The sequence below is a fragment of the Euphorbia lathyris genome, chromosome 6 (assembly GCF_963576675.1).
Source record: "Euphorbia lathyris chromosome 6, ddEupLath1.1, whole genome shotgun sequence".
In the NCBI taxonomy this organism is placed as follows: Eukaryota; Viridiplantae; Streptophyta; class Magnoliopsida; order Malpighiales; family Euphorbiaceae; genus Euphorbia; species Euphorbia lathyris.
Window position 1 is genome coordinate 69,101,258 of NC_088915.1, and position 20,915 is coordinate 69,122,172.

The following is a 20,915-nucleotide window of genomic DNA, read 5'->3' on the forward strand; positions in this document are numbered from 1 at the left end:
AAATTTACTCTGCAGAGACAAGAAATTTTAAAAAAGTTTACGTTACTCTCATTAAACCACAATTTGGAGGTTAGAGTTTAGAGGTTAGAGGAAGTAAACATTTAACCTCATTAACCTCCATTTACTCTCAAAAAAATAACTCCCAAACAAGGTTAACTTAATACTTAACATTTCATTACTCCCCTTTACTCCCATTAACCTTCTCCCAAACAAGGGCTAAATGGAAATTTTCCAACTTGAAGGGTTGGTTGATACCTTAAATTGGATTTGGACTGACGGCACTTTAATATCTATTATCCAAACGGATAGATGAGTAAATGGGGATGTTGCTTATATGATTAAATCTGGTTGGGTAAAGTGGAAGAGTGCTACGGGTTTTCTTTATGACCCCGGCATGCTTAATAGATTGAAAGAAAAATTCTACCGCACGGTAATCAGACCAGTATTGTTATATGGTATAAAGTTTTGAGCAGTGAAACACTGTTACATTCATAAGATGTTGGTGGTGGAGATGCGTATGTTGAGATGGATGGGTGGTCATACGAGCAAGGATAGGGTGAGTAATGAAATAATTAGGACAAAAGTAGGGGTTACATCTATTAAGAATAAAATTAAGGAAAACCGACTAAGGTGGTTTGGCCATGTAAGACGAAGAGCGCTTGATGCGCCGGTTAGGAGGACTGAAGAGTGGCAAAAGGATGTAGTGGTGAGGGGTAGGGGTAGGGGTAGACCTAAGCAAACTTAGAGGAGGGTGATCGAGAGTGATATGAGTTTATTAGGGATTGAGGAGAATATGGTAGTGGATATGATAGAGTAGAGGGAGAGAATTTGTGTCGCTGACACGACTTGATTGCATGATTTCATATGATGGTTCATGTTAGCCGACCCGAGTCATTTCGGGACTAAGGCTTTGTTGTTGTTGTTGTATGTGATAGTAAGGAAATCCAGACCATCACCCGGAAAGAGAAAATACGTGGCATTACCACAACAAATCTGCTCAATATGATATCGTCTTGAAGGCCTTAGTTTGAAGTCTCAAAATACCTCGTTAAAGCTTTATCCATTATAACAATTGTGCCCGATCCCATAAACCATGGACCTAGTAGGCTTAAGGTATATCAAGTCCTAATATTCAAGCGCACGTTCACATATCAATAGGTGACACGTAGCACGTCTCGCTCCTAAATTCATAACTGTCTTCTATAGCTCTATCACATTATAAATAGAGTAAGCACAACATAAGGTACATTACTTCATTCATTCATTAACTTATATCTTAGCTTTGATTTGCTGATGTGCTCATCCCCAAGTCTTCCCTCAAACTGACTTAGTCATCAGAGCGAATTAACCGAACAACATCCTCCCTTTGATCTTATTTCTATCCAATTACAGGTTTACAAGTGCACTTACAGGATTCAACCACATAAAATTGGTGCGGTGAGCGTGGAACAAACAAAACAATGATTCGCTTAAGCAGTTCCATGAAACTCTCATCCTCCGGTGCACTCCTTGCATCCCGAGTCTAGAGAGCAGCGGAAGAAGCAAGCAAGCCAATAGTTTCAGGTTGACCATGACCTAGCTTTGTAGATGGATAGACACCCAACAACAAAGGCTCTTAGGTGCAATCTCTCGATGATTGGTAGAAAACTTTGGATCTATCCATGACGTCGTCAATGTTAAGCGACAAGAGCATGTCATCCAAATGGCAGAAGTTAAAGAAAAGCTGGAGATAACAAAAGAAACTACAAGATAGATGAACAAATATGAGAATACCAACTACTCAGTCGGATACCATAATATCCGAAGCTCTCGTCATCATGGGGACGGATCACCTAAAAATCGATTAAGGGGATCTAGCGCCCAGTCAAGGGGAAAAGAAGACTCCCCCAATAAGACACCACAAATCCATAACTCACCCCCTATATGAAATGCAAGGAATGCCAATGAGAAATCCCCAAAAGATCAATCCAGATAAGAGAAGAAAAATGACCCTCCCCGAACAGGAAGACAATGCTTAATTCCAAAAATAAACCTTTTGTTTTGGTTGATTTGCAAGACAATCCTCATGGTTTAAAGCTTGTAAATAAGAACATGTGCTTTTTACCGATTGTAAACTCGGTCAGTTTTTTAAAAATTGTTATCGTAACTATTAATCCAAAAATGAAGCGATTTTGAGCAATTAAAATAAGGGTAAATTCCAAAAAAAAACCCTGTGGTTTGGCCGATTTCCAAAAAAACTCTTGTGGTTTGTTAATACAAAAAAAAGGACTGTGTTATACGCCGTTACCCGAAAAACAGAAAATGGCTTAACACCGTTAGTTTTGATGACGTGGCAAAGGGTAAAACGGGAATTTTTTTTTATTATTTTTTCTCTCTCTCCCCTCCACCTTCTTCCTCATCCTCCTCCTTCTTCCTCTCTTGAGTTGGTGGAAAACGGCATCTTCCATTTCCCTCACCTTCGATTTAGGGATTTCATCTGCCTTCTTTAGTCTCTTCACCGCCACAGCACTGTCTTTTACTGGCCCGCCGCCGTTGTTGATGACAGATGGAGACCCCGCTCGACCGCCGAAGACTTCACCGTCGTCCCTGCTTGGGTTCCGTTTGAATCCAATAGCAAATATCGCGTCCACGAGGTTTCAAAATATGTGGAGAAAACGGAAGAGGATAAAACAGGCCCTTATGACTCTGTTCGATTCGGTTTTGCAATTGGAAAAGCCGATCTTGTTATTATCAGAAGCTCTCCGGAATTCGAAACCGGAGTGGTTCAATCTTTTCAGAAAGCTGAGCGGAAATCTGGAAATTTCCGAAATCTGGAAATTTTCAGATTTCTGGAAATTTCCAGATTTCCAGATTTCAAGAAATCTGGAAATTTCCAGAATCTGTTTCAACCGCCTCCACTTTTTACGTCGTTTCCTCCATTAAACGCAAACATATCAGAACTCACGTTATTCATATTGAACGACAAACATATTAAACGCAAACATATTAAACGCAGACATTCCTGTAATTCCGATTGGCTTCTTGCCTCCATTAACGCAGGAAGGAGAAGAAGAAGAAGATAAAGAGTGGATTCGTATGAAAGAATGGCTAGATAAGCAGGAAGCGAAATCCGTTGTATATGTTGGATTAGGGAGTGAGGCTGCTTTGACAAGAGAAGAAGTGAAGAGATTAGCGATTGGGGTGGAGAAGAAGAAGGAAAAATAAAAAAATAAAAATAAATAAATTTTTCCGTTTTACCCTTTGCCACGTCAGCACTTTTAACGGTGTTAAGCCATTTTCCGTTTTTCGGGTAACGGCGTATAACACAGTCCTTTTTTTTGTATTAACAAACCACAAGAGTTTTTGTTGGAAATCGGCCAAACCACAGGTTTTTTTTTTGAATTTACCCTTAAAATAATTCATTTTACAAATTGTCCAAAATATATAGTCTAACTTTACTAATTAATTAAACCATAAAGCAATAATCCATATTTACAAACTTTTAAATCATAAAATTCTTTTTGAATTTTATAATTTTTTCTTTTTAATATAGGGTAAATAATTATAAAGTCTTTATGTTTTTGCTTAACATACTAGTAGGTCCATCATATTATTATAAGATCCTTGAGTTTTATTTTAATCAACTCTTTAATCCTTCCATCTGTTTTTATAGATGAAAGTTTAAATTGCCCCTAGTTATTTACATAAAAAACTTATCTTTTAATGCAAAAATTTAATCTAAATAGTTTTAATAAAGTTTATAAAGTATGTATACACCAAAATTTATATAATTGTATATACTAATCATTAAAAATGTATTTTTATTCTCTTAAATTTTTATTTTTTAATATAATGTTTTTAAACTAACATTAAATACTAATAAAAAAATAAAAATCATATTTTTTTCTTCATTTATAAAATTTATTAGAGATAAATAAAGATTATTTTTTACAAAATTTATATAGTTTTGCTCATATTTTAATAATTTTTGAAATATTTTTCATTCATTTTTTAGTCAATAAATTTTTAGGCTACTAAATTAAAGTTCTATAATTATATAAAATTCAATAAATTAATTACTCAATATTGTAGAGATTATACAGGAAAAAAGAAGAAAAAAACATAAAATAGGAAAAATAGATGTTTTATTATTAAAACATAGAGTAAAGGGTAATTTTAGTATTTTGAAATTTATTTGGTATAATTTGACCATTAACTCAAATATAAGAACTAAGGAGTTGATGAATACAAAAACTGAGGAACTATATAATTATTTCTAAAAACGAAGGGACTGACTAATATATTAAGTAAAAACTAATATATTAAGTAAAAACTCAGGAACCTAATAATTATTTACCCTCTAATATATATTGATCCATTACCTCGGAATATTTTATTCTACTTCCACCGCGCTTTACAAATATCCCTTTATTATTGGTGACGCCGACACGGCCAACAATGGTAGGTAATCTCCGTACTGCTTGGATTAGGCAGTTGAACTATATATATCTTGCCCATGTGGCTTTATCATAAGCAACATTTTTTTACAGAGTAGACAATAAATATCATTTATTAAACTCTAATCCTTAATTTGCTTACCCCCATGGTTTAAACTCCCTTCACTAATTAAGAAAAATATATAATTATTTATAGAGATAAAATACACCCATCACCTCTCAACATTGGCAGTACTAATATGACGAGTCCTAAACTTCAAAATCGGAAATAAATAATTTTAAGCCTTGACATGTGTTAATATAAAAGCTCAAATGATTATTTACCGATATAAATACGTGAAATGTCAATAAATCACATTTCTATATGTTTGGTTTTTTTGTGAGAAATGCGGGCGTACCAGAGAATTATAGTATTCTCGAACTATGGAGTGAAATTGAGTGCGCTTTCTAACTTTTACGTATCAAACGATTGTAAGAATTAAATAGACCGAAAATTCCTAATGGATTCAATTATCAAAAACGATACCGACCTTACAGAAAATGATTGAACAGCAAATAAAATAAAATTGTACTAGGAAGCTTCAATGAAATTGAACTTGAAATCTGAAAATTGAAACTAAAGGAATGACTGAGAAATCTAAAAATGTTGAAATCTAGAGATCATTTGCTAGAGTTTTGCTTGGGTGTGTTGAGTTGTTGATTTCCTTGTCTCATCGTGATTGCTTCATTTTATAGACGTTGGGGAAAAGATTCCACTTTATTCCACAAGTCACGTTCTCGATATTGAGTAACTGCTCCACTTTAACTTTCATGATGAATTGATACGTACACTTTCTGATTTTTTCTGCTTTTTAATTGGCTCACAGAATACACGTTAGAAATATTAAATGACTTCATGATCCCCTAGGTTTACCTCAAGTATCCTTTGATATTCACTCTATGAAGTTGGTTTCCCACGAGGTATACTATATGGTTTCCCCTAAGGTACATTATGGTTTCCCATGAGGTACACTATATGGTTTCCCCTAAGGTACACTATAGTTTCCCATGAGGTACACTACATAGTTTCCCCTAAGTTCACTATTGGAAATTCTAAGTGAATGATGTACCAAAAAGGTTTCTTGAAATGAAAAGTTTCCTAAACATGCCTTTTAAGAAAATGTTTCCTAAAATGTTCTTTTAAAAAAAAATCCTAAAAAGAAAAGTTTATCCTATGAGAAGTGTAAATCAGGGTACGAAACAAGAAAATTTTATTTTTGGTGCAAACACTATAGAAATTATTATGCTAATAGTGACATATCTAAAGAGATTAGGAGAGTTTGAGCATCCACCGATTATCTAAAAATACCATAAAACTTTATGGAAACTATGTACCGAGCTTTGATTTTTTTTTTTTTTTTTTTGTAAAAGCATTTAAAATATTATTAATTGGGCACTCATAGATATGACAGATCCGCAAGGGGGCAAAGGGCAGTGGGCCTCTTGCCTATGGTTATCGTCGACACATTCACCCCCTTAGTTGAAGTTCTACCCTTACAGTCACATCAGTCATGACTGAAACGACGCCTTTGTTCTTTCACGATGACTATATTCCTTCATAGTTCACAACATGTCTATTATCATCTCCAAAGTTAAATGAAACTCCAATCCATTCTAAAAAAATCTCACTTCTCACTTCTTATCGTTCATGTTTTTTCTTATCAACGTTGTCGATGGTGCTGTGATTGGCTTATAATTGTCTCCACTATGGTTAAAGCTAAAAATCTCTATTCCATCATAAATAATGCATTTAATAATTATTCTCTAAAAAAATAACTATTTTATTTTTATGGTAACTGAATTTTACTCATTTTAACATTGTGTTCATTGAACTTCAATTCTTAACTGTATGACCACTGAATTTTACATTTTTTAACACCGATAATCACTTAACTTTCAACTAATTCCTCAAAATTACTGTCAACAACTTCAAAATGAAAATATTTAAGAATTAAAATTGCTCAGATCGATATTTACCATGAAACCACATTTTTTATTTTTCAAAATTACTTTTTTTTTGGAGCTTTCTCTCTCTAAAAAAGCACTATCTGCTAACCAAACAACACATAAATGATCTCAAAACGAAAATTTTCAAGCATTAAAGTTTCTTAGAATATCATTAACTCTTTGAATTTTGATGATCCGCGAAGCCAAAACGGGCCGAATCATAAACACGGGCCCAATCTACACTTAGACCCATGGTCCAAGATCAAACGGGCTCCGAATAAAGGAAGCGGGTAAAGCGAATAACCGCCCCGATATCCTAAACGGAGCATTAAAACTCCCACTCAAACACGTTTATTGCCACGTAAGGGACGTGGCCTAGAAGGAGTAACCGCCCTCGGCGGTTACTTCAGAACACTTATAAAAAGCCATAAGGCCAGAGGGGGAGGTACGTTCATATTTTTTCCAACAATACGATTATCAATTTACCAACCCTCCTATAAAAACTGACTTGATCGTCGGAGAGTTTTTCCGGAGATCCTGTCTCCGGTTCTGTTTTGCAGGTAACTACGGTGGAGATCATCTAATCGGATCCAGCAAGTTATCATTGGTGCGGTGAACGTGGACCTTTTTTTTCCAACATTTGGTTAAAGGTACACAAAGAACATGTCAGAACCATCACGAACGACCGGCGTTACAACCAGATCAACTAGTATGAACTCAAGGGGTCCACGGACTGCGAATTCGCAGCCTGCGAGTACACAACCTATGGTGCCTAGCTCGACGAACCCTTCGGGACAATTGAGTCCATTATTGGAAGTCCAAGTGCAAACTGAGATGGAGATGTCCAATAGCGATTTCGTCCAAATGGCAGGACAAGTCTTGGCTTCAAATATGAGCCAAGCGGCGGGGGATCGAATGATTAGTTTGCTAACCGCAATCGCTGATCACAATAACGCCGTGGCGTCTGCTCCTCAACAACCTGTTGTCATCTCCACACAACCATCGACTACTGCCACCATATCTGCGCTTCCGCAGCCATCTCGAGAGCCAAATCAGATAGGTCAGAGTAGTCGCATGAACCCACACAGCCACCCAGGCAACTACTCGTATCACGATCCTAGTATGACGATCCATCCGACCTGGCAAACATCCTAACCGACGCCGGGAATGTCAGGAATCCTTCCGCTACGACAAACGGAGCCCTTTGTTCATGGATATTCAGAGTTGATGACATCTGGGCCGAATACGTCTGGACAGGAGCACACTTGGAACTTTGATTCTATAACTGGACGGCGGCTAGAACCACGGCGGGAACAACTTTCAACACCAATTGGCGGGTGGATGCCACCTAGAGTTCACCAGCAGCGGATGGAAGAGGATCGGCAAATACCCCATATTGAATTGGAAGATCAACTGCGGAGTATGATGGAGCGAATGGGGTACACACCTAGGGCGAGAGTAGAGGTGCAGAGCGATTCGCCCTTCGCTCCATCGTTGCGGGAATTTATTCCAGATCAGAGGATAAAAGCGCCGGCGATACCTAAATACTATGGGGACCCAAATTCTGATCCTGAAGCACATGTCAGGAACTATAGAGAATTAATGGATGTCGCAGGAGCGAGTGAAAGCATAATTTGCAGATTATTCTCGACCACTTTGGGTGGAGCGGCATCTGATTGGTTTCGGTCTTTACCTACTGAATCCATTCACAACTGGAATCAATACAGTCGTGATTTCTGTGCAAAGTTCGCGGGCTGTAAAGCATCGGATGTGACGGATAGGCAGCTGAAGGAGATCAAACAGAGAAATTATAATTCCCTAAGGGAATTTGTTGTCGCATTTAATGATATTCTGGTGCGGTTACAGAACCCGGATATAGTGAGCATTCGCAATATCATGGCAGATGGAACCACGGATTGGAGCATGCGGGAGGAAATCATCCGGAACAAGCCACGCACCGTGGCTGAACTCATGAAGATAGCAAAAGAATTCATGGAAGTGGACGACGTTAACAGGGAGCATAGAGCTCAAACAAGGCGAGAACGGGAGGCGGCTAGACACACTTCAGATGGTCGACGGCATCAAAACCAAACGCATTACAAGGATAATTTTGTTCGAAAGGGCAATCGTTCCTTTCAAGGGGGGGATACCAAACACCATTGAACACGACTCGTCATGAGGTGCTACTTTGAATTGAGAAAAGCCCCCTGAAAAAGGATGTGCAGTTTCCTGAGGCCAAGGGACGAACCAATTTGGGGAGATATCCTAACAAATATTGCAGGTTCCACAGGTTGAATGGCCATGACACAAACGATTGCTATGAATTGAAGAAGGAGATTGAAAAGCTGATCGAGAGAGGCAAACTGAGTCAATTCGTAAGAAAAGAGGCGAGTGACAAGAAAACAACGCTCCCGCATGAAGTGGATGCAAGGCCAGAAAAGAAGCAGAAAAAAGGGGTGATAAACGTGATAGCAGGCGGGATCTATGAGCCTCCAACAAAAAGGGCTCACCGTGAACAGCGAAAAAGCAACACACATAGGGGGGATGCCCTCAATTACTCATTTGCGCGAATCACGGAGCCACATGCGGATGCTTTGGTGATTACAATGGCCGTAGAAGGATGGGACGTTAAGCGGGTCCTTATTGATACAGGCAGTTCTTGTAATGTTATTACTCGGACTGCATTCAACAAGCTGGGAATTAATGACGAATGAGTGGAACATACGTTCATGGATGTAACTGGTTTTGGAGGTCAATCATCTCAAACAAGTGGACAGGTGGTGCTGGAGGCAGAAATGGGTGATAAGAATCTAAAATGGCGAGGTGATCTAGAATTCGCAATTATTGATCTCCCATTGGCCTACAACATAATTCTGGGGCGTCCGTTCCTATCGGAAACGGAATCGCTCATCTCAATGAAGCATTTGACGTTACATTTGCCAACACACCAAGGGCGAGTCATAGTGGAAGGTGATCAACTTGTATCTCAACAAGCCTATACATTGTCACTTGAACCAAGACCGGATGAAGAGGATAAGGTTGATGAGAAGTTGCCGGTGGAAGCGTTGAGAGAAACGGAACTATTCGCCATCTCAAATGACAAGAACGTACGAATAGCGGCAGGACTCCCAGAAGAAACGAAGAAAGCCATTACCGAGGTGTTGATCCAATGCGAGTTGGCATTCGCAGCTCCAAATGAAGTGCTGAAAGGAATAAGTCCAGACATAGCAACCCATCGTTTGAATGTGGACAAAGGTGCAACCCCAGTGCGACAAAAAAAAAGAGGACACACTCCAGAAAGGCAGAAGGCGATTGAAAAAGCTATGGCGGATTTGCTAAAATCAGATGCAATTCGAGAAGTCACCTATCCGGAGTGGCTAGCCAATGTGGTGCTAGTCAAAAAGCCAAATGGAACGTACCGAATGTGCGTCGACTTCAAAGATCTGAATAAAGCTTGTCCGAAGGATATGTATCCGCTACCTAACATTGATATATTGGTAGATGGGACAGCAGGATTTGAATCTTTATCGTTCACCGACGTGAAATCCAGTTACCACCAGATACCCATGGAGAAGGCGGATGAAATCAAGACATCATTTTTAACTCATCAGGCAACTTATTGCTTCAAGGTGATGCCCTTTGGACTGAAAAACGCGGGAGCAACATATCAGCGGATGATGAACAAGATATTTTCAGACAAGTCAGGCGAGAACTTCTCGATCTACGTAGATGATATGATCATTAAAAGCAAGAAGATGCAAGACCACCCGCAGGATATTAAAGAAATCCTGGAAGTGCTGATCAAATATGGCCTCAAATTGAACCCAGAAAAATGCACGTTTGGAGCAAGAGCAGGAAAATTCCTGGGTTTCATTGTTAGCAGCAAGGGAGTTGAGGCGAATCCGGAGAAAGTAAAAGCGGTGATGGAGATGAAAACACCGAGGAACATAAGAGAAGTACAGAGACTGAATGGGCGGTTGGTGGCATTAGGGCGATTCATATCATGCTCAGCTAGGAGATGTCTACCTTTCTACAATGCCATCAAAAAATCTAAGTCCTTTGAATGGACGCCGGATTGTCAAGAGGCATTTGAGGGTATAAAACGATTACTATGTTATCCGCCCTTAATGAGCAGGCCGGAGGATGGAGAAGATTTATTTCTTTATGTATCCATCACCAGTATGGCGATATGCACTGTGATGGTTCGAGAAGAAGAAGGACAATAATATCCAGTGTACTATGTGAGCAAAGTCTTGAAGGATGCAGAACTCCGGTATTCGAAGTTAGACAAAATGGCCCTCGCGGTGATAACCACGGCGGCTAGATTAAAACCATACTTTCAGGCGCATACTATCATTGTGAGAACTGGTATTCCAATGCGAAAGGTACTGCAGAAACCTGACGCATCCGGCCGATTGATGGAATGGTCAATTCGCTTAGGAGAATTCGATATTCGCTATGAAGGAAGACCAGCACTAAAGAGTCAAGTACTCGCCGATTTCGTGAATGAGTTCACGTGGGATGATGACGCATGTCCAAAGGCACAAAAAGAAGAGTGGAGCATGTTCACAGATGGGGCATTATCCACAGATGGAGCTGGACTGGGAGTCGTCATCAAAGGCCCGGAGGTTATTCGCCTGTACTATGCGGCAAAGTTAACTTTCGAAACTACCAATAACGCCGCAGAGTATGAGGCAATGATATGCGGATTGAAGTTGCTTAATGAACTTACGCCAGAAAGAGTGGTAATCTACAGCGATTCTAAACTCATGATAAATCAGATCACAAAAAATTATCTGGTGAAACAGGAGGATCTGGTGAAATACCATAAAGAGGTCGGCAGATTGACGTAGGAGTTAACACGCAAGGGAGTCGTTTGGGAAATGGTGCATGTTCCGCGGGGCCAAAACACAAAGGCTGACGTATTGGCAAAAGCAGCGGCGAGTAGAGAACCATGGAGTCAAAAAGCATGCGATTTGGAGATAAGATCGGCACCAGCGTTCAAAGTCGATCAGATTATGGTCATCGAAGAACTGGTAGATGATGAAGATTGGCGGATGCCCATTCGCCAATATTTGGAACAGGGAGATTTGCCGGTTGATAAAAGCTTAGCCAGAAAGCTAATTGGGCAGTCAGTGAGATACTCAATTCGAGATGGAACTTTGTATCGGAAATCGTATACATGTCCATGGTTGAAATGCATTAACCGCAATGAAGGAGACTACGTGCTGCGAGAACTACATGAAGGAATTTGTGGCGCACATGAAGCCTCGGCGGCGTTGGCAAGAAAGGTTAAGTTGATGGGATATTACTGGCCCAAGGTGGTGGAGGATTCCCAGAAGATGGTTGCGGAATGTCGCAGCTGTCAAATCCATGCGAATGAAAAGCATGTTCCCGGAGCCGAACAAATCACTATAATGACGGCATGGCCATTCGCAACATGGGGAATCGATATAGTGGGCCCATTCCCAGAAACGACAAAGAAAAGGAAGTACTTGATAGTCGCAGTTGACCACTTCAGCAAATGGGTAGAAGCAGAGGCAGTAACCGCTCAAACACCTGAGCGAATGATCGAGTTCTTACGAGAGAACATTATCATGCGATTCGGAATCCCACAAAAGCTTATAACCGACAATGGCACCCAGTTCAACTGTGTCAAATTCAAAACATACTGCGAAAGCATGGGAATCAAGAATCATTTTTCTTCTGTAAATCATCCTCAATCGAATGGTATGACAGAGGTTACCAACAGGGCCATGATTCAGGGAATCAAGAAGCGGCTAGGTGATAAAAAAACAGGTTGGGCGGATGAGATACCCCATATGCTATGGGCATACAGAACTTCTGTAAAAGCAGTAACGGGCGAAACACCTTTCTCACTGGTTTATGGAGCCGAAGCGGTCCTGTCTGTTGAAATCAAGTCGCCTACAGATCGGATAATTTATTATTGCGACACACAAAATCCTATCAATATTAGGGATGCATTGGATTCTGTTGAAGAACGAAGGGAAAAAGCTTACATGCAAATGGCAGTGTACCGCAATAGAATCAAGAAATATCATGACAGAAGAGTGCGAAAAGTGATAATCAACGAGAACGACTTGGTCTTGAAAAAAGCGGATAAAATACAATCCAGAGAAGGCAAAGGCAAATTAGGCGTCAACTGGATCGGACCATACAAAGTATCCAAGAAGCTAGGACCATCAACTTTTGAAATAGAAGAAATGAGCGGCAAAAAGCTCCCGCGCACCTGGAATCTAGAGAATCTACGCCTATATAAACAGGCCGAGTAGTTCAAGGAAATGACGAGTACTCTTTTTCCTTTTATGAGTTTTTCCCAATGGGTTTTCTGATAAAAGGTTTTAATAAGGCTTTGATCCCACGCAGTTTATGTACCCATGTAATAAGAAGCCTTTTTTCTTTATCAATAAAGGTATTCAATTATTACATTTATTCAATATACTACGTCCGAATGCGGATCCTTTTCAACATGATCACAAAAACACATAAATGTGTTGCCTATTAAAGAAAGGCGGATGCATGATTACGCATCACTCGCAAAACCTTATGGTTAATCTTAAAAACACATAAATGTGTTGCCTATTAAAGAAAGGCGGATGCATGATTACGCATCACTCGCAAAACCTTATGATTAACCTTATGATTATTTTCGAAAGAAAAATCATAAGATAAGGCATAAAATTAAGCGAATAAACGAGTACTAAAAAAAATTGCAAAAAGGGTCTGGCCACCCTAGCGAAAACGAAACTAACTACAAAGAATTACAAGGATGAAGTCAGCAAAAGACAAGGGTAACATATGAAAATAAGGGGCAACAAGGAATAAAACGACAATCGCACATGTAGGTAAAGCGGCAAGTAAAAGAAAATTAATATATACGGGCAGTTTGTTGCATACAACAGTTCAAAATATAAATCAAACTACGCTACAGCTTCCTCTCCTTCACCCCTATTGCCCTCCTCGCCTTCAGCGGCTCCCTCATCTCCTCCAGTGGGCGGATTTGCTTCAAGCGAATCCTCAACCCTCGAATCAGTAACCGCTTCAGAGAGAGGTACCTCTTGCTCAGACTGAGAAACGCCTTGTGGTACCTCTTCTTCCGCGTTCTGATTAGGGATCTCGCAGCTAATTGGAGAGGCCTGAAAACTCTGCCAATCTAAGAGGAGTACCTCATCCATATCAGCATCCTCGGCTTCCAGCTTGTCCCACTTCTCAGTTAAATCCTTTTCAGGGATGGGAACCTTGGGGCGGTTAAGTATTCGATCTGGATGTCCATGCTCATAAGCGGCATGAATTCGCTCCCCATACCAATAGATGCAAGCACCATCTTCAGCGAGAATCTCCTCAGCCCTCTTCTTTTGCATCTCCAGAGCCTCCTTGGATGAATTTAGATCATCAAGGACCTTTTGCAGCTCGTCGGACTTAGCCTGGAGGGATTTGAGAGCTTCCTCCTTCTCGCTCATAGCCTTCTGACAAGCGCCTTCAAGAGCCTTTACCTTCCCTTGGACATCATCATAAAGTGACTTCTGAGTCGCCAATTCAGTACCAAGGTTCTCCAACTCTTTGGCTCGTTCAGCATCCCTTCGGAGAGCGCCCTCCACGAAATTGATAATCTGCATATAAGACGGCTCGCGAATAAAAAGGGCGAACAAAAACATGCGATTACTATGGACACAAAATCCTCGAAAGGGAATGACAATCTTCTACCCCCAAAACAACAATATACCTCTATGGCGCGCTTCTCGATCCCCTCCATAGCAGTAGGAAGCGGTACTTGTTCTCGCACGCGGGAAGCAGAGGGGAGTCGCCCAAAGACATTGCATATGGAAGAAACAATGTCCTTACAGGAGAAACTCACGGCCATGCCAAAGGTCCTAGTCCACCACCCGCTAATATCGGGAATGGGCTGCGAACGCATAAGGAAAGAGATCAGAAGAACAACAGATAGCTTATAAAGAACAATAAACATTACAATAAATCAAGATACCTCGTGAATTGGTGTACTGCTCTTTCCTTTTGATGAAGCAGATATGGGTGTACCGCCAACAGTAAGAGATACAGATGTGTTTTTCTTCCTGGGACGAGAAGACTCCGTATCTGCATTATTCTTTCGCTTCCTAGTTAAAGGAAGGTCCTCAGAAACAGAAGTGGGACCTTGTGAAACGGAAACGATTGGAAGGGAAGCCGCCTCAACAGAAGGAGCCGCCCCCACAGGAGAATTCGCCCCTGCAACAGAAGTTGTTCCCTCCATCCGCTTCTTCCTTCTTGCTAGAGCTTTCGCCTCCCGATCTGCAGCGAGTTGAGATAAAGGATCACCCCTGCAAAGGGTTAAAAGAAATCATCAACTTAGAAATGAAAAAAAAGGAAAGTACCTTGAACAAAAACGCGATAAGGGATATAGACAACGCGATCTCCCTCGCGGTAGGCAATCGCCACTCGACATCTTAGCATGTGGAAGGCCTGATCATACGTCCATACAAAAGGAGGCGTACTCTTTAAGAACTTTATAACGGCGGATTCTTCCTCACTGGGGTAACCGAAGTTCAAACTCTTTACATTGGGCCGGCCCCAGCAGCGAAGGAAGTTTGGATTCCCTTCATTAAACTTGATAAAGAAGTAAGATCGATCCCACTCGCGGATCTTGTTCAGCTTCTCGTCAAAACCATAGTAACCGCTCTGACGGATGAAAGTGAAATACCCCGCCGAACTCTTGAAATGATGAAGCTTAGAGAAAATTTTGAGCGAGAAGGGAACCTCCAAACAGTCCGCCAGAAATTTATCCAGAGTTAAGTCGGCCCATCCATTGGGATGCAATTGACCGGGTGCGATTTCGTAACCGCCCAGGACGGAAGCAATCTCATCCGCCAGCGGATACGTGAAACCGCAGATAATCTGGGCGACGAAAATGGTGAAATACCCCTTTGGGTAGTCGCCCGGTCCTCTATCCTCCCCGGGAATGATGGTCTCGAGACCTTGAAGCCAAGGATACTGCTCCCGCAAATCATCAATTGTCTCGCGACAAACTAGGCTTCCTGACCGGTCCTTCTTCGGTAATAAACGGGGGGTTGGGACAGGTGGCGGAATCAACTTCTTAGGGTCAAAACCTAGACCCTCATCGGTTGTATTCGCTAGGTGGAGGAAGTCGGCGGGATGGGAATCAGACCCAGGAGAGCTGGTTGAAGCTTCATCAACCATCTCATCGACCTCATGAGACACCTCGCGGACGTAATTTTCGTCGAACGGTGCGAAATCGAGGTCAAGGTTCGACATATTGATGAAGAAAAATGAACAGAAGTAAAGAGCCGAACGAATTACAAGTAACGGAAAGGAAAACTTACATGTGGGAAAGAATACAGAGAAGAACGAACACTAAGGGGTTGACGCCGGAGAAGAAATGATAGGAGAAGGAAAGAACAACTTTCGAATTTTGAAAGAACAACTTTCGAATATCCAGACAAAGACGAAGAGTCCCCTATAACATGTGAAAAGACCCTAAAGGGCTCTTGCCAAACTAAAGGGGAGGCATGTGATGATCCGCGAAGCCAAAACGGGCCGAATCATAAACACGGGCCCAATCTACACTTAGACCCATGGTCCAAGATCAAACGGGCTCCGAATAAAGGAAGCGGGTAAAGCGAATAACCGCCCCGACATCCTAAACGGGGCATTAAAACTCCCACTCAAACACGTTTATTGCCACGTAAGGGACGTGGCCTAGAAGGAGTAACCGCCCTCGGCGGTTACTTCAGAACACTTATAAAAAGCCATAAGGCCAGAGGGAGAGGTACGTTCATATTTTTTCCAGCAATACGATTATCAATTTACCAACCCTCCTACAAAAACTGACTTGATCGTCGGAGAGTTTTCCCGGAGATCCTGTCTCCGGTTCTGTTTTGCAGGTAACTACGGTGGAGATCATCTAATCGGATCCAGCAAGTTATCAAATTTCTTATTTTGAGACCGTCAACGGTCGTTGTGAGGCGTTGAGTGGCCCCGGTGTTAAAAAGTGCAAAGTTCAGTGGTCATACGGTTAAGAATTGGAGTTCAATAATCATAATGTTAAAATGGGTAAAATTGAGTGACCATAGATATAATTTACTCATGCTATATTCTATTTATTAAACGTGAATGTATTTTTTTACCCTTGTTTATAATTTATTCACATCTTCACATTGACTTAGATATGGTGGTGCACTTACCGGTCACCAAACAAGGCAATGAAACCAATAAAACAAATGCAGCCGCACCCACTTCATATTCCTGTCTGTCTATCTTAGCTGTGGAAAAAGAAATGTTCCCCATTTAAAAGTTTCATCTTCTTCCAATTTTCATCAAATTAAAGATCCATATGGCTGTTAAGATGAACAAGGTTATGCCCATAATCCTAAGGCTCATTGCCTTAGCTGCTACAGTTGTTGCAATTGTTACCATGGTCAGGAGTCATGATTCTGCTCAAGTTTTGAACTTAACTTTCACTGCTAAATACACCAACACTCCTGCTTTCAAGTCTGTCTTTCTTCTTTCTCCTGCTCCAATTTAGTATCGCCTATTAATTTCTGACGCGATAATACGATTTTTCTCAATTGTGCAGGTATTTTGTGATAGCAGAAGCAATTGCCAGTGTGTATACTATTATTGTCATTTTTCTCTTCTCTAGAAGCCTCCTTGGACGCTTGATTGTCATACTAGATACGGTAATGTTAAATGTTTGTTTTTCGTGATTGATGATCATAACATGTTCGTTGTTATAATATTTCGTCAATTTGTATAGTTGTTCTGATTTTTATATAACACATAACATTCGAAAACTAATTGTTTCTCCGTTTCTACAACGTTAGAGAACATGGATTTTTCTCAACTTGATTAGTTATAAAATACCAAAAAATATCAATGCATTCATTTTTGTCCAAATTGAACAAAAATGTTATTGATTGTTATACGTTAAGGACCAAATATAATAGATTGTGTTAGAAGCTCGAGAAATACTGCTATATTGTTATACATAGAAGTGATAGAGTTTAACCCTCTAATCCCAACCGAAGAAACCTCCCTCTCTACTAAATAGTAGCCAAACACAATAAAAAAAACTTAATCCCCTATATAACTATTTCTTATATACTCATAACTCGTACCCTAAATACTAGTACTAATGTCTTATATTCAAAATGTCTCTATCCCATAAATCTTAAGCTCTTCTAGAATGTTCCTATCATTAGTTTGGGTTGTTCTCTATCATATTGGTATACGTCAATAGTCAACGTCACAAAATAATTGGTCAGGGTATAAACACAAATATTTTTATAAGTCAAAGGCCAAATAATACTTTAAGTCCAAAATTATATTAAAAATTACAAATTTTTAAGAAACTAAGCATTAGTGACAGATATTTCCGTCTAATAAAAAATCAGTTACGAATCTCAAGAATGATTACCAACGGAAATTGATCTTACTTGGAAAAGTTAGGAATAAATTTATACAATTTTGTATTGATCATAAATAAATCTATACTTCTTCAAAACGGATAAGGGTGGATTGAATTTTATCCCAATCAGTTACAAATTGGAAAAGATCATAACTACACAGAATTTATATATTTACAACAATAATATCCGTAGGTAATTATATAATTTTTATCTATTTCTTCCTAAATCAGGGTCAATGGATCCTATGTGAACCGAGTAAATCCTCTTACTTTAAAAGTTAGTCCTCTTAACTAAACTGACCGAATAATAATGAGTAATTACACCGATCCTAGATCATCGAAAGAAGGTGCTTATTGTGATTTATGGGTGCTAATTGATATTTTGTGGTGTTTTTATATAAAAAGTGGGATAACGTATAAAATGTACTTCTAACGTTTACAGCCAGTAGCAATTTTATCTTTAATGTCTAAAATTATGCAATTTTACTCTTAATATTGGCAGCAAAGCCTAACATTGTCAAGTTGGGTTAATTTGACAAATAATGTCTGAAATGATCTAACTTGATCGACAACGTTAAGGTAAAATTGCTCATAACCCTCAATGTTAGAGGTAAAATTGCACCATTTTAGATGTTAGAGGTAAAATTGCTAAGCTAGCGTTATTTTTGCACCTTAAACCCTTGTGGCGGTCCCTCGTTCAGCAGGAACGCGTAGTGCACCGGACCGCCCTATACCATAAAAAAAAAAATTAAAGCTCTGATCACAGTTTTCTAACATTTTCCGGTGACAAGCACCCCTGCTCCTCCTGGATTCGTCCCTGATGGAATGTGAAAATAATTAATTAACTGAATTGGTGTGTTTCCAGGTAATAACAGTGTTGTTAACATCAAGCATATCAGCAGCTTTAGCAATAGCTCAAGTGGGAAAAAAAGGGAACGGTCATGCCGGATGGTTACCTATTTGTGGACAAGTTCCTAAATTCTGTGACGAAGCAGCCATAGCTCTTGCTGCTGGTTTTATTGCTGCTATTTTTTACCTTCTTCTTCTTCTCATCTCTCTTCGTCCACTTCTCACCCCCATTTTTGCTGTCAAGCCTTAGATCACTGCTTCTTTCTTTTTTTTTATATGCATATACCGGTTGCATTCACATGAACCCTGATGACCACGTGAATTTGGTCATTCACTGTTAGATCTAATTGCTGATTAAATGCAGTCATCAGAATCCATGTGAATACAACCGTGCGTATACCAACTTTATATGTAATTCTAAGATTGTAAGGACGGGCGGCGATATAGACTCCTTCATATATATGTTCATTATGGGCTTTGTAACATCCTTAAATTTATAGTTTTATATGTTAATTTCATTTTATAAAAGAGAGAGAGTTTGGTAATTTTAAGTGGGTTATGGTCTTTTATATTTGATGATGTGACGTTAAATTGGATTGATGTTGTAAATTGTTCTCTCTACTCTCGAGAATGTGAGTTTTCAGAAACCGACAGAAAACTTCGTATTCCTTCCATCTTCTTCTATTTTCTCTTTTTTGGTCATCATAGAAGGGAATACGGCCGTCAACTCAGAGTAATATCATCAAATTCATCATCCTCGAGAAGAAACGATTTAAGTGAGTTTAGTTTCATTTCAAGTTTGTTTGTTTTCGGTGGAAGAATTTAAGAAATATGGCATGGGGGTTTGGGGTTATTGATGAGTCAATGTTATTCATTCCTTTTTGGGAGATTAATTATGTATTAATTGATTTTACATCATTCTAAATGGGTTAGTTAACTTGTGTTGTGAATTTTGTACGAATCGGAGGTCCATGGGATGAGTTTTAAGCGAAAAATTGCTAAGATCGTTAGTTTTCGTGCTTGACTCGTTGAGCTAAGCTTGTTTTTTAGGTTCTGAAACTCGTCTGCCTTTTGACTCGTCAAGTTACATGACTGACTCGGTTTGTATAGTCATAACTCTTTTATACAAACTCTGATTCAAGTGAATTCAAGTTGCATTTTAAACCTAAGACATAGATTTAAAAAAAAAAAAACCTCAACTGACTCTAACAATAGTATAAATTAATGTTATGAAAACCGGACCGGACGGTTCGACCAGTTCAACCGCAAACCGGTTAGATCTCCGGTCCGATTGATGCTGGTTCTTTAATTGTTCAACAAATCGGATTGAACCGTTTGAACCGGTCGGGTCAACCATGAACCGGTCTGGTTGAATATAAATATGTTGAAGGTGGGATTCAAACCTACAAACCTAGGCCTTTAAAGACCACTGGATACATCTTATCACTAAGCTAGCTTTCAATTTGTGATTAAAAACAATACATATTATATTGAAACTTAAAATTTAAAATTTTATTTAGTATTTACTTTTTATATAATTTGATAAATATTATTAAAAACTTAATTAATCTTTACAATATAAATAAAGTTAATTTAGTATTTAAAATTTAAATATACATAAAATAAAATTTTAAACTCTTAATAAATTTTATAATTTAAATGAAATTAATATATATATATATATTATTTATGACGTCATCTGGTTTAACCAATCTGAATCAACCGGTTGAACCAATTGATCCTTGATCCAGTTGTCAATCCGGTTCGATGTCCGGTCCGGTCCGGTTTTTAAAACATTAGTATAAATACAGCATCTATTACTACAAAAAAAATGGTCTATTACGACACTTGTTTAACTACGCTTTTTGAGATGCGTCTTTATATTTTAAAATTTATCCACGCTTTTCTATTTGTGTTGGTCAGTACTGTCATTTAACGACACTTTTTATTATATGTTGGTATTTTTAAAAAAAGTAAAGACGCTTTTAAAAAAAGCATCGTAATTTTTTTAAAATTAAAGACGGTTTAAAATTTGCATCGTGAAAAAATGTCCTGATATTTTTTATTTAAATATAGTTTTATTTTTTTATCCCGTATTTAATATTTAGCCATGCTTTTTAATTTGTGTCGACTTGTATAATAATTTTATGACGCTTTTAATTCTTATGATGGAATTTGTAAAAGGTTAACTACACATTTGAAAA

At 39.1% G+C, this 20,915-nt stretch overlaps 1 protein-coding gene across 1 annotated transcript; it reads left to right on the forward strand.

The window, feature by feature from the left end:
• The first annotated feature begins 16,788 nt into the window (after positions 1-16,788).
• On the forward strand, positions 16,789-18,961 carry LOC136232219 (CASP-like protein 1C2). The gene is made up of 3 exons (XM_066021259.1): positions 16,789-16,946; positions 17,032-17,134; positions 18,728-18,961. The coding sequence occupies exons 1-3, from the start codon at positions 16,789-16,791 to the stop codon at positions 18,959-18,961; spliced, it is 495 nt and encodes a 164-aa protein (XP_065877331.1).
• Positions 18,962-20,915: the final 1,954 nt, after the last annotated feature.

What these genes read in the sequence shown, in the direction of transcription:
- LOC136232219 (XM_066021259.1), top strand. Translation starts at nt 16,789, where the DNA reads ATGGCTGTTAAGATGAACAAGGTTATGCCCATAATCCTAAGGCTCATT. An exon ending in ACCAACACTCCTGCTTTCAA is followed by an intron (nt 16,947 to 17,031) that starts GTCTGTCTTTCT and finishes TCAATTGTGCAG; the next exon opens with GTATTTTGTGATAGCAGAAG. An exon ending in TGATTGTCATACTAGATACG is followed by an intron (nt 17,135 to 18,727) that starts GTAATGTTAAAT and finishes GTGTGTTTCCAG; the next exon opens with GTAATAACAGTGTTGTTAAC.